At 34.4% G+C, this 15,691-nt stretch overlaps 1 protein-coding gene across 1 annotated transcript in view; it reads left to right on the top strand.

The window, feature by feature from the left end:
- The window catches only part of LOC110033780, a gene marked incomplete at its 3' end in the record, with an annotated part of 102,562 nt that overhangs the window by 21,007 nt on the left and 65,864 nt on the right, over positions 1-15,691 (top strand). The window contains 1 exon segment of the mRNA XM_020737875.1: positions 3,228-3,343. Within this exon segment, the coding sequence (XP_020593534.1) occupies positions 3,228-3,343 (116 nt within the window).

Below are 15,691 nucleotides of genomic sequence, written 5' to 3'. Positions count from 1 at the left end.
TTTTTTTTTCTTTTTTTCCTTCAAATCATTGGGTTACAAAATCACTGAAGAAATGGTTGTTATATATGCTAAAGATGTTAAGTTTTGTTATGCTAAAGCTGTTATGACCATTGCTAAATATTGCCGTAGCTGTTTCTCTAAGTATTTATGTATAGTATTTATTTGAATAAACAGGTTTAGTAAGTGGTAATATGGTATGCAGATTATTTTTTAATTATTATTTTGACCAATAATTTCCTTTCCGTTAAACTTCCGCGAGAAATTGTTGGTTTTTTTCTCCTTGTCAAGAATTTTCTAGATTTGCCTTTATTTTGTTTTCCTAGTACACCTCAATAAATAAAATATGCCTAAATGTGTCCTCTATTTTATTTTTGTATGCTAACTCATGCTATATTTGTTCTCAGTTTTATCCTATAACTAGACAAATGCCTTTGCTTGCAAGAGGATGACGAAATCTAATGTTTTAATATTAAAATATGATTGTAGCAGCCTCTTGATTTAAATTTTTTGCCATTTTAGATTAAAAATAGCATGTAAGAGATTGGAGTAGTAACTCAAACTCAAAGTCATAAACAACAAATTGCAATTCCTCCATCAAATGCACAGCTTTTTTTTTTTTGTTTTTTTTATACCTAGCATGATTTGGGCCTTCACCTCCCGAAGGAGGAGCAGCTTGGATATTCTAATGTACTCTAGTGTCATAGTTTTTATTCCCATGCCACCACCCCTTACTTATTTACTTAGTCTGCGATAAAATAGAATGAAAAGATGGGGCCTTGCAGAAGGAATCTAATTGAACGGTGATGAATTAATTACCTTGCGTTCTTTGAAGAGACAGAAGTAGTCCCAGTTGAGGGCGGTTCTATATAAATAGAGAAGCATTGAACTACTTAGGTGGATGGCTTGCACAACCATTCAGATCATCACTTTTGTTCTCATTCCTCCCTATTAGTGTTCTAATTCCTAACTTGTAAGGAAGTCATTTTAGATTTTTTGAATGCATTTGAAACAATTTTGTTACATTATAAAATATCAATGTTGTTGATGCGGGCGCTAAAAGCTCAGAATCAAGGCGCTTTGAACCCGTGCTTGCTAGAACCCCCATGAATCATCGTGAAGGGGGAGGCGCAAAACCTCGTGAAGCGGGAGCCGCGAACCATTGCAAACCAGCGCGAGGACGAGCAGGGATTGCAAAGGCGGAAGCATCACGGGAAATCACGTTCGAGCGGACTGCCGCCCTTCGTTTGGTGACCTTCTTCATATAGGAAAATATAGTAGATATTTTATGGATTCTTCTTGCCTCCCCACCTCTTTCTTTTGTGTAGAAGTTTCTTTTGTCCAATGAGAGTCTATAAATTGCTATCCTTTGTGTGTGGGAGTCAGTTCTTGCTGTGTTTGTTTTCAGATCTCCTATGTAGAGTTCTTTTTGGTGTTCTAGGGTGGCATCTGAGGAGGTGGTGGTGCTCCGGCTGTATCCTACTCTGAGGTGGTGTTGTATCATTTCCCTTTCACCTTCTCCGATCCATCCCCTCCCCTCTCCTCAATTGTCGGCCTCCTCCTTTATTCTTACACTGAAGTTTTACCTTGTTATCTTGCCATCCTCCCTCCTACCCAACACTCCCAACCGACTGTTCCTCACCAGACTCCCGCTGCCCTTGCTGTCCAGCACCTTCCAGCCACCCCTCCGCCTGCCATCGACCGCCTATGATCCTCCTTATTTGTTGTCCCTACAATTCTGCGCCTGCCCTGTCGCTGCCACCGACATTCTTTGGCTGCCACCACCTCTACTAGCCATCCCGACCCACCTCGTCGGCCTGCACCACACTTGGGATGCATTTGAGAGTGTTTCTTGTGTCGTTTTATATTTTGGTGTTGTTATTTTTCGTTTCTGTCGTGTTGTAAACCTATTTCAATATTAATGAAAGTTTATTTTTATGTTTTCACAGTTTTTCCTACTAATTCCGGTATCATTTGGTATCAGAGCTAGTCCGTCCACCTCCTAGTTCCATCATAGGGTTTCCTTGTATCCGCCCCTACCCAAGTCACCTCCACCAAATTTTTTTCTTATGATTTTTAACCCTAGCCATGCCACCGTGAAGAGATATATCAGATTCGACCCAGGAAGAGATTCGACCTGAAAATTTGTCGTATGCAGTAGAGACTAGCAGAGCTGAATGACGGAGCCAGGAAGAGGTTATCTTCGACCATGATCGAGAAAGTCTATGGGAAGATAGACACGAAGATCTGAATATGTTCCATAGGGAAGATCAAAATGACGAGGAATATTGGTTTTGGTATCTAATATCAAAGGAGGCCGAGAGAAGAGACCTCTTATGGAGGTTAGCGAGACTTTGGCATTAAGATGGACCTCCCATAATTTGAGGGAGGTATGGATCCCAATGAGTTTATCGACTGACTGCAATTAGTCAAATATTTTTTTGAATATAAAGATGTACCAGAGGGAAAACTAATCAAGCTAGCTGCCATTAAACTAATGAAGAATGTCTTCTTATGGTGGGAAAATCTACTTCTCCCCTGGCCCTTCTCCTACCTCTCCCCTAGCCGCCAACCACCCCCATATCCCTTCACCAGTCTGCCACCACCTCTACTTCCTCCACAATATTGCTATCCAACTTACCTACATCCAACCAAAACACCATCCCAAACTACTCGAACAACCATCCGACCTTTTCCGATCTCTCCCTATCACCTCGCCGATACTATCACTGCCTTCGGATCTCTTCATACAATACTAACCATAGATTCTTCTATCATTGTGTTATCTTTTTTATTTGAGTCGTGTTGTTAACCCAATTTCTATATTAATAAAAGTTTTCTTTTGTATTTCCACTGTTTTTCCTACTGGTTCCGGTATCAGTTGTTGGCAACATTTTCTTACTTCTGGAATTTTTGGTATGAAGGTTATATTATAAATGAATTTCAATCAGTGTGTTTAACCCTTTACGTGTCTTGTGGTGTTCATGATTTATTTTACCAGCCATATATCTTTATTTTTGGCATTGCTATTGGAATGATGTTGTGTATGGAATGGACTTCTTATGAGCTCATTATTAATAGAAGATGCCAAGTGCCAAGTCTCATCATCATCAAAAATTGATTTAAATATATAATAGCTTGTTGCTCTGCTATTCTCTAATTGAATTTTTTTTTTCTTTAGTGGCTGTTGTGATACTGATATCATCCAGCCTTGATTTGATGATTGACAGAAAGGGCGGTGGAAAGATTAGCGCTTCTGGAGGTGATGGTTTGGCTGGGGGTGGAGGAGGGCGTGTGTCTGTTGATATTTTCAGCAGGCATGATGAGCCTGAAATTTTTGTTCATGGTGAGAAATCTTTTCTGCTTGCATTTTATATCATATAAACTTATCTGTAATTGTGTTTGCTATATCAGTTATCATCATGGAATAATTTTGTTGCGTTGGTGATGATTAATATCTCTGTAAGATGCTCTTTTTTAAGTGTTTTTGAAAGTGGATGCATCACATGTTTGTTATTTGAATATTATTTTCTTTAAAGTGTTAAATTTCTGGATTAAAATGCAGAAAAGAAATGTTTTTATCTTCAATTCTTGTTCTTACTCTCTTTTTTCGCACAATTGTCTACTATCTGTTATACATGTTCCTTGATGGTAATCAAATGCAAACCATTTCCTTCTCCATTATATTCCTACTTCCATAAACTTAAAGAAAATGAACATAAACAATCAAAGAAAAACAAACAAAAGAACCAAACGTTCTCAGGTGTTTTATTCTGGCATCTATTGCCTTCATCTATTTTTTTATTTATTTACTTATCCCTATGTGCATATGCATCTCGATTTTTTTATTTCAATCTGAGTGGTTTATTACGTGTGACAGCTCCTTTGAGTAAAACATAGCCTTGTCGTATATTTTTGCTCAAACTTTCTTGTTGATTGCCGAGCTTTTAAAGCTAGAAGGGCCTCAAGTTTATTTTGAGGTTTAATTTTAATTCTTTATTTTTGTTATTCATGACATGAATCCTTTTGATCATTGTGTAAGTGCTAGGGCGTCCCCTGGAAGTGACGCTCTATATAGCCTGAATACAATGAAAAGTGTGCAAGGGCCGCTACACCGACGTCCAGGTGTAGTCAAACAAATAAGAGTTCTCACATTACGGACGAATGCGGGTAAAGAAATTAGTCCATTAAACTAATGACTAATATTAGGATATGATCTTGGAATATAGGTACTCTCAATGGTAAATTAATGAAATTATTAATGAAATTAGGTAAATTAATGAAATTAGTTTATATTATGATTCATAGAAAAATTAATATCTTATGTATTCAAGAAACTAAATAAGTTGGTGAAAAGGTTAAGGAAATTGATAATTTAGGTTTTAAACTTTGGTATTCTGGTAAGAGTCGCACTAGAAATGGTGTAGGTGTAATTATAGATAAGAGTTTGAAAGATAATGTTGTAAAAATTAATAGAGTTGGTGATAGAATTATAGCCCTTAAGATTATCATTGATACTAAGATTTTTAATATTATAAGTGTTTATGCTCCTCAAGTAGGTTTAGATTTAGAGTCTAAAGATAAATTTTGGAATGACTTAGAAGACTTAATACAAATGATACCTCTTGAAGAAAGAATTTTTATTGGAGGAGATTTAAATGGACATGTCGGTAGAGTGGTAGAAGATTTCAGAAATATTCATGGTGGCTACGGTTTTGGAGTAACTAATGAAGAAGGTAGAGCTATTTTAGATTTTGCTTTAACGTATGATTTTGTTATTACTAATACTTTATTCAAGAAAAAAGATGAGTATCTTATTACTTATAAGAGTGGGTCTAATAAAACACAAATTGTCTATTTTCTTATGAGAAGAAGAGATCGTCGAGATTGTAAAGATTGTAAGATCATTCCAAGTGAGAATTTAAGTACCCAACATCCTTTATTAGTTTTAAATTTTAAGATGAAGAGTTGTAAAATAAAGAATACTAGGACTCATCATCATAGAATTAGATGGGGGAACCTAAAAGACACAAATAAAATTATTTTTATGAGTAAAATTAAAGATTTCAAAATTTGGGATGTTCATGAAGAAACAAATGTTATGTGGGATAAAGTAACAAACACTATTAAACAAGTAGCAAATTATGTGTTTGTAGAATCAAAATAAAAAGTTTTTATAAATAAAAATAGTTGGTGGTGGAATAATAATGTGCAAGAAAAGATAAATATAAGAAGTTATGTTATATAAATTGGTTTAAATGTAAAAGCTTAGAGAACTGTGAAAAATATCAAACGACCCGTAGGGAGTCTAAAAGAACAATCTGTGACGCTAAAAATTCTGAAAACTTCTTTAGTAGCCTAGGTCTAGCCATAGGACTTTCCTATTGACTAGTCTTAGAAAATTAGAAACCAAACAAAGAGAAAATAAAAACAAAACTTTAACTCAAGCAAAGTGTATTAAAGATGAAAATCAAAAAGTACTTTTCTTAGAAAAAGATATTCAACACAGATATTCAACACAGAAAAAGATATTCAACACAGGTGGGTGAGTTATTTTGATAAACTTTTTAACGAAGTTTCTGAAAATATGATCGACCTTAGTGATCTTAATATCGTGGATTATAAATAAACATTTCATTTTTACCGTGACATTAGTAAAAAAGAAGTTGAAGAGGCTTTAAGGAAAACCAAGAGTGGAAAGGCTGTAAAACCTGATAATATCCCAATTGAAGTAAGGAGATTTGGGAGTTTCTTGGCTTACTAAACTCTTTAATATTATTTTAAAAACTAAAAAGATGTCTAAGGAGTGGAGGAAGAGTAAAGGAGATGCACAAGAGAGTGCAAATTATAGAGGAATTATGTTGATGTGTCATACTTTAAAGTTATGGGAGAGGGTAATTGAACATAGGTTAAGATGCATTGCAAAGATTTCTCATAATCAATTTGGATTTATGCCGGGCAAATCTACTATGGAAGCTATACTTTTATTGAGAGGTTTGATGGAGAAGTTCAGAGATGATTAGGAGAATCCACATTTGATTTTTATTGATCTTTTAATCTACATTTGATTTTTATTGATTTAGAAAAAGCTTACGATAAGGTTCCAAGAGATATCCTTTGGAGAGTTCTAGAGAAGAAAGGTGTTGATATGACTTATATTCAAATCATTAAAGATATGTATATTAGAGCTGTTAGATTGACCAAATATTTTCCTATTTCAATTGGATTACATCAGGGATCGACATCAGGGATCGACTTTAAGCCCTTTTAAGCCCTTATCTTTTTGCGTTAGTTATGGATGGTCTTACTGGACATCTACAGGAGGATGTACCTTGGTGTTTGCTTTTTGCTAATGATACCCTGCTCGTGGATAAATCTCCTGGCTAAGATTGTGGAGAAAGAGTTTAGAAAAAACTTGAATTATGGAGGTCTACATTGAAGTCTAAAGGCATCTCCATTGGAGTCTAAAGGCCTTCGTTTAAGTAGAACTAAAACTGAATAATTTTAGTAGTAGTTTAGTAGTAGTAGTTCTAGTGATAGAAGTGTGACTTTGGGTGATCAAATTATTAAAAGGTGTGAACAATTTAGATATCTTGGGTCCGTTGTTCATAGCGATGGTGATATGGATGGGGATGTTAATAATAGAATTTAGGTTGGTTGGTTGAAGTGGAGGAATGCTTTGGGCCGTTTGTGTGATAGAGAAGTACTGCTTAGACTGAAAGGAAAATTTTATAAGATAGTGGTTAAGATGGAAAATTTTATAAGATAGTGGTGAGACCTGCAATGCTCTATGACACTGAATGTTGGCCTTTAAAAGAGAAGCATAATAATAAGTTAAGTGTTGCTGAGATGGAATGATTAGGTGGATGAGTGACTTTACACTTAGAGACAAAATGCGAAATGAATATCTTCATGATAGGGTTGGTGTAGCTCCTGCAACGGACAAAATTTGAGAAAGTTGTCTTAGATGGTTTGTCACATTACACGTCGACCATCTGATGATCCGATTAGGAGAGTAGATGTTTTATATTCGACTCGTGTTAAGAAAGACAGGTAGACCTAGGAAGAATTGAGCTTATTGTTTAAAAAATGATCTTAATTGACTAGAATTAAATGAAAATATGACACTAAATAGGACGCAATGGAGAAAATGGATTCATGTAGCCGACCCCACGTAGTGGGATTAAGGCTTTGTTGTTGTTGTTGTTGTTGTTGTTTCTGTTGCTGTATGGTGGTCATATTATATTTAAATAAATTCACTATATTCAGATATTAATTTAAATGTGATTTTCTCAATTTCTTAAATTTATTGAACTCAATATACTTAATATCTTCGACTAGGAGTTGGGAAGTTTAAATGCTTAGAGGCTGAAGGTCAAAAGTTTCATTTTTATTCAAAACTTTTATTTAAGCGATGTTTACGCACGTGCTGTTCCCTTCTATAATAAATTATGATGTTAAACCTCCCAATTGGGGAGATGATAAGCCAGTTTCAATTCCAACTGCAATGGAAGCCACGACTTAGGTGAGGGACTTTAATGATCAACCCTATGTCCTGTTCAAGTAAGTATATCATTAAGTATTATTATCTAATGCCCATACTTTTTTCATTTAAAACTACTTGTTTTTATAATGCCGACAATTGCCCGCTGAAGAAAGAGAATCCTAATTCATTGAGTAGAGAGGAGAAATAGAGAGGGAGAGTAAACCCTTTTATTAATTGCTTCAATATTCATTAGAATATCCTTCAGCATACAAGCATTCTTTTTTTAAAAGAAGGTTTAAGCATCAAAAGGAAAGTACGAGAAAATAGACTATAGTCGGATGAAAATTATAGCAATCAAATTGAGATTTTGCATAACAGTTATCATTATAGCTTTTGAAAGAATTTCTTAAAATATTGTATCCTTTTTATTTCAGAATAAAATAAAAGTAGGTAGTATTTTTCAGGCTGTTTTGATTTTATGTTTAATAGCGATGATTAGTATAATATGCTGATTTTGCACTCATCATCTCACTGGATAAGATCTCTTCATTGGAGAGTGCTGGATAAGTTACTTCTATAAAGTAGAGGCTACATGGCGCAGTTCTTCAAGTTATCATTAATCTACGGGAGGCTTTGCCAATGACCGTTAAGTGTAAATTGATTTTTTAAAGGATGATATACCCACCCACAGTACCTGTGGGCGATGGATGTAAGAGCAATGTTTGATAAAATAGTCTTTAAATTGGGGGTGAATGATATCTGTTCTCAAATTTGTGGGGTTGTTTTGGAAGTTTAAGATATCTATTCTCCAATATGTAGGGTAGTTTTGTAAGTTTTGTGGGGCTATTTAACATAAATGGGAGCATTTTACATGAAATGCTTAATGTGGATTTATAGGATGCAAACGGATCCCTTATTTATGCATAACTTTGCCTTGCTTTCCACTATAATGAATATGCTTGTCAAAATGTCTTAGGTTTTCTCTTTCATATAATAGGTATTCACACGGATGTGTAAAATAATGCAAAATGTCTATATTTTGGTTAGTGAACCAGTAGTATATATGGAAATAGACCTTGCTTGATGAAATTCTTGCATTTGTTGATGTTGGTGATGTATAGTCTAAAATTTTTTTGTTAAAAACGATTGATTACACATTTTTTAGTTTAAATGTTCAGTTAAGTCGATCTGGTCATTGATATGCCTTGCTTAAAATCCTAGTCAATCTTAACTATGGTTTATAAATGTTACAAATATTGGTTTTCTTTTGAATTTTTTTTGTTGGGAAGATATGGTGGCACCTAAAAGGAAATCATTTGAGTAGTGGATTGCATTATTCCAAACAATTTAATCGTTAGGTTGCATAGTGCATGGGATATGTAGAAGGGTTTATCCTTTAAATTCAAAGAGCTGTAATTGATTATATAGAGATAATGTGGCTTGGAAAGCTTGGATTGTTAATTTTTATTTATACACAAAATTAAATAGAAAAAAATGGAATGATTAATTACAATAACTAAAAAAAAATTGCCCCTAATTGTCATTGTCGCTTGATTCATTTAGTGATTGTTGATTGATGTGAAGGGAGTAATCCGTGGAGTTTCTTATTTTATATAAATTTGTGGGAGGCATTTTCTTGTAAGCAATGAATTCACAACCTATGGTTTTCCTTGTATATCACTCCTTTGATGTGGTGGCCCTTCAACACTCCACCTCAAACTTAAAAGATAGAGATCTACCATTCAAATTTTCTTGCAATATCTTGAATGTGAGATTGTTGAGCCATTTGGTGAATATATCAACAAGTTGTCTTTCTTTTGAGACATATGGAGTGCAAATTAATCTGCTCTCTGTTTTTTTTTATAAGATGTCTATCTAATTTAATGTGTTTGGTACGATCATGTTGTACATGATTGCTGGCAATATTGATGACAAATTTATTGTCACAATATATCTTTGTAAGTTTTTTGATTTGATTTTTAAATATTTCGAAAAGATTTTAATCCATGGGAGTTTGTAGATTTCTTGAGTAATTTCTTTGAATTTCGAGTCAATGATAGATCTTGAAATAATATATTATTTTCTGCTTCTCCATGTTACAAGATTTATTTTTTTAAGTGTGCAATATCTTGAAATGTTTCTCCCATTCATTGAGTGCCCCAGAGAGTCAGCACTTCAGTATGAGCTTTAAGTTGTAGAGTGTCACGACTCGGCCTGGGGCTTGGAGTTAACAAAAACGGGAACGGACACTTGGACGGTTGAATTCTAACTAATAATTTACTATTCAAATAGAGACATAAAAAACTATGAAAGAAATTAATTAAAATTAATAAGTAGAAATTTGTACTTTTTTATTTGTTATTTTTGTCTTCTATACACATTTGTTCCTCTCCTATTCATCTTGTTCAAATGTTTAAAATCTAAATATAGTATTAAAACAACATAATGAGTCATCTTAAGATAATTCAGGAGTAATCACACTTCGAAACTACAGTAATCCAAGGAAAAAAATTCAATATGCATGCAGGTCTATAAGAAATCTTATAATATGCCGGTCATTCATATTTTTATGAGCAATTTGACATATGCTAATGCATGCATCAATAAACTTTTTTCTTAATGAACATACACTAATCTTCTATATGCATTTATTGTAACTTTACTTTTATTTTATATTTTACATACATTTTTGTCTCTGTGAGGATCACCATCAATAAACTTAACACACCCTTGGTCTATATTGCCTCGTTGGCTTCTGTTAGCACTGCGGTTAGTGATCTACATATCGTAATTGTCTAGGATGGAAAGATCCTTATCTACCCCTGACCGATATTATTCCGCCGGCACAGCAGTCAGTAGTGTAAACATTCCAATTGTTGAGGGAGGTAAGTTGTGGTCTACTCGCTCTTGATCGATATTATTCTGTCGACATAGCGGTTAGTGATGTAACTATCACAATTATTTGGGACTATACGCGTGCCGGTATACTGTCATTCCCTGCCTATTCCATTATGGGGGTGAACTCCTCTGATCATGCACATACAAACATTCATATATAAGTTATTTCATTCTTCATACATATTATTTTGAAAATCTTTATGCATTTACTAATATGAATCTTTACTCTGATATGCAATTATTCATCATGCATAACTCTCATATCATGCACACCTCTTATCTCACGCATATTATTCATATCATGCATATATTTTTTTATCATGCTTATCATGCATATATGTTTCATATCCTGTTTATTTTTCATATCATACGTATTATACATATCATGCAACTCATACATTTCTTTCATGCATATATTGTATATCTTTTCTAGCATGCATTTATGTTATATCTACCAATTGAAAAATCTAACTAAACTAGAGCATACATATAGTCAAACATACATTTTAAAATAAAGAAAATTACTGAAATTTTGAAACATCTTATCAAACCTTAAAATTCAAGTTATTTCCATTAATTGAGTTATTTTACTTAATTATATTTGAATTAAATTATCTGAATCTGACGAGTTTTCCACATGCTTGCCTCGAGCTTGCCGCCTCAGGCAAATAATCTGAAATCTTAAACAAATTAAGAATTCATATTATATTAGTTCATTAGGTTATTTAGCTCAAAATATCATTGATTTGTCAAAACATACTTTAAATGGCTTTGTTGGCGACCAACCCTTCTCCTAAGCTGCCAACTCTTCTTTTCTCTTTATCATAACACTTCAAATTTTCTTTCCTCTTCGTTGATGCTGTGCTACCTCTATGAAAACTCACTATCCACTTATGATACTTTCAACACAAGATCGGCGCTTCCGATTGTTACTGAGAATGAACAATGCACGAAAATTGAGGCAAATATCAAAATGAAAACAAGAGGAAGGAAATGGAAATCTTAAATAGATTGAAATAAGATTTTGTACCTTAAGATTTCATCCCAAAGCACTAAAATGCCATATGAAGCTTTGTGCAGGTCACTCGCCTCCTCTACGCGACTCTGCTACAGTACTGAAGGTGCGGGATGCTTGCAAGGTCGAATAGGGAAAGGAATCGACAAGGAGGAAGGGTCGGGAGAGGAAATCAAAAGCGGGGAGTGGGTCGCAACTTCCTAGGTGGCCGCTCGGTCACCTCTACTCGTGACTGTAGGCTTTGTTGCGATCGAAAATCTCCCTTGGACCTTCCGAGTGGAACTGAGAGGGAGGGAGGTTGAGCGAACGAAACCAAGTGGGAGGGAGAGGGGAGTAACGGGAGAGGGAAGGAGAAAATTCGAGAGCGCAGGATAGACAATTACCCTATTTGACGATTATAATGCATGGATTAGGTTAGTTAGCTACAATGTAGAAGAGATTAGGGAGAGATTTGTGATAATTAAGTTTTTAATTAATTTAATTATGTTTATAACTTCATATTTTATATCTTTTAATCTCTTTATAATTTATATATGGTCTTGATTTAATGCGTATAATTTTTTAAAATTGTTTTTTTTGAAATATGAGGAATCCAAAATTCAAGGTACATTTTATGTCGTCAAAATTTTATCAAATTTCTCAAAAATTGGTTATTATAATCTCCCCTCCTTAAAAAAATTTTCTTCATTGAAATTTATGAGCTCCACATCAACTATGAATATAAAACAAAAGTGATTACAAAAATATGTTTCTTTTGAATTGATAACTAAAACATATGTGATAAACTCTACATATGATAAATCCAACAAGGCACTCAAAAGACAATTCATCCATCAAACTATGTATCAACATCAGTGGTAACATGCTCTTCTGATTTCTAAGGAGTTAAGAAATAAACTCTTGGGCGAATATTTTGCCTTAATTGTTTTTTATGAGCCATAGTATCAGCTTCTTTCATCATCTGCTGACCACTTTTAGAAATAGATCCTTTCTTCCTCTAAACTGGATTTCTTTCTGGTTGAGCATTTGATGTGGATCTCTGAAAAGAGTTAGGGCAATTTCTCCTCTGATGTCTAGGTTGTTTGCAAAAGTAATACATTTTCAACCCAAGTAAACATTTACCACGATGCTCCTTCCCACACTTAACACAAAGTTGTATGATGCTACTGCCAACCTGGCTAACTACTCCATCAGTGTAGGACCTCATCATCTTCCCATTGTACTATCATTCTCCTGATGAACTGTTGGTGTCGCTTCATCTGATCTCTTCCTCTTGTGCAAATCTCTACGCTTCTGTGCCTTTTGGAAATCAATCTCCTCCCGCCCAGCTCTCTCCCATTAGTACTGAATAGTTTTAAATTTCAAGTGGCATTAGTGACTGCCTAATTGAATCTTTCAATCCGAAAAGAGATCTGTGGCTTTTCTCCTCTAGATTAGGAATCAACTGGGGTGCATACCTCAATTACATAGTGAACTCCGATTCGTATTGCATAACCGATTGATCTCCTTTACCAACCTAATGATTTTATCTTGCTTCTATCTTCTAGCTGAAAGTGTTACAAACCAATCTCTGAAGGTTTTCTCACTCTTCCCACTGCATCAGATGGCGGGTTCTACCTCCAAACTTCTCATGCATCTTACCTTGTCACTATCTTTCCGTTGCCCCATCAAAAGCAAAAGTGGCTAGAGTAACTCTCATCTCCAGTGGACAAGGCACGCCATCTATGATTTTCTTCATTCTCAATAACCAATTTTCTGCTTCCACTGGCCCTCATGCTCTAGAAAATAAAGATGGTCTCATATCTTGAAAGCGCTTCAAATACTTATTCATTGGTGGTCTTCCACCGCCGCTTGCTTGAGATCGAGAATTCTTAGTCAACTTAGTCACAACATTCATCATATTAGAGAAAGCATCAGCATTGTATGACATTCTGGGATACAACAGATTCTACATTTTCATCTCTAACCTCTTCCTCCGTATTATCCATAATTCTGTAAAAAAACAAGCATATGATGTAATTTGACTCAATTAATTTTTTAATTTTTATTATCTATAACTTAATCCAATTATACTATTGGCTCTTTCATTAAAAATTCAAATTATTTAATTTAAACTTCTTACTCTAATCTAATCTCTGCTTTGATACCATTATTGTCACGACATGGCCCGGTGCCTGGAGTTAACCAAGACAGGAACAGATTGTGGAAATCAATTCATTGCTATTTTAATATTCAATCAAATACATAAAAGAGTCACTAAAAAATAATTAAAATTAACAAGTAGAAATTTGTACAATTTTGTTTAACATCTTCTATTCATCTTGTTCAAACGTTTAAAGCCTAAGTATAATATTAAAACAATATTATGAATTATCTAAAGATAACCTAAGAGAGTAATCACACTTTTAAATTACAACAATCCATGGAAAAACATTCAATATGCATGCAAGTCTATAAAAAATCTTATAATATGCTGGTCAATCATATTCTTGTAAACAATTTGATATAGGATAATTATTGTATCAAATATTTTTTCTAAATGACGTACACTAATTTTCTGTATGAATTTATCTTAACTTTACTTTTACTTTATACTTGACTTATATTTTTGTATTTGTGAGGATCATTGTCAACAAAACTAACACTCTTGGCTGTTATTGTCTCGTCGGCTCCCATCGACACAACAGTTAATGATCTACACATCGCAATTTTCTTGGGTGAAAAGATTACCTGCCTCTGACCGATATTTTTCCGTTGACACATCAGTTAGTAATATAAACATTACAATTGTCTGGAGAGGTAAGCTCTAGTCTACTCATCCCTGGTTAATGTTATCTCATCGACACAACAGTTAGTGATCTAACCATCACAATTGTCTAGGATTGTAGAAACATTCTACGTGCGCAGGTACACTGATGTCACCTGCCTGTACCATTAGGGGTGAGCTCATCTTACCATGCATATATAAGCATTTAATATAAGCTATTTCATTTTTCATACATATATTGTTCTGAGAATCATTATGCATTGTACTAACATGCATCTTTAATCTGCTATGCAACTATTCTTCATGCATAACTCTCATATTACAGACCTTATTTCTCAAGTACATATTTTATATCATACATATATATTTTTATCGTGCTTATCATGCATATATGCTTCATATCCTATCTATTTTTCATATCATACATATTATGCATCTCATATATTTCTTTCATGTATATCTTGTATATCTTTTCTAGCATGCATATATGTTATATATATCAAATGAATAATCTAACTAAATTAGAGCATACATAGAGTCCAACATACATTTTAAAATAAAGGCACATTTTAAAATAAAAACAATTATTGAAATTTAGAAATGTATTCACTCACTCCGGATGCCACGCTAAGTTCTCAAACTTCAGTAATTATTTGAATGATGGACAACCTTTTAAGTTAATTTTAACCATCGATCTTAACAACATATGAAACATATTATCAAACCTTAAAATTCAAGCAAGTTTCGTTAGTTACATTATTTTACTTAATTATGCAGAATTAAATTATCTGAATTGATGAAGTCACCCTACGACGAGTTTTCCACATGCTTGCCTCGAGCTCGCCGTTTTAGTAAATATCTTAAAATCTTAAATGAATTAGGAATTCATACGACTGGAGACCAAATTCGTCGATATCTCTCTCGCCGTTTTTAGTATCTTGAAATCTTGAATGAATTATGTATCTATATATCTATAGAATTTAGGAAGCAAGTTGAAATTTCCCGACCAAATTCAGACGACAGGAGATCAAATATCTTGAAATCTCAAATTCAGATGTCAAGAGACCAAATTCGTCAATCTCGCTCTCGCTCTGCTATGGTGAACCCTGATTTTTCTGCTTCACTGCATTTTCGTCGATCAAACACTGTTCCACCTTTCATTTCTTTCGTCTTTGTCGCCAGTTTTCTCCGTCACGTCGCAGCGGCTCGTTTTGTTTGTCGTCCCGAGAATCAGCGGTTCTCATTAGAAGTCATCGGGCTCGAGGGCGTCATTTCAACTGCCGCTTGCAGTTCGTCGTCATTTGAAGGACGTCTGGACGCGGGCTTCTACAGTGGCTTGTTCGTTTGTCGTCCCGAGAAGTCGTCGGGCTCGGGTGTGTCTCTTAGCTTCCGCTCGTAATCCTTAGTCTTTTGAAAGACGCCTGTTTGCGGGCTTGTCCTCTCCTCGGGCTCGAAGCAAAGATTTTGCATCGCCCTTGTGCTTTTTCTAAAAAAAATATGCATACATGCATATGTATATGTATATATA

This window comes from Phalaenopsis equestris, unplaced genomic scaffold, assembly GCF_001263595.1.
Source record: "Phalaenopsis equestris unplaced genomic scaffold, ASM126359v1 Scaffold001286, whole genome shotgun sequence".
NCBI classification, from domain to species: Eukaryota; Viridiplantae; Streptophyta; class Magnoliopsida; order Asparagales; family Orchidaceae; genus Phalaenopsis; species Phalaenopsis equestris.
This window is presented reverse-complemented; position numbering and strand designations above follow the sequence as displayed.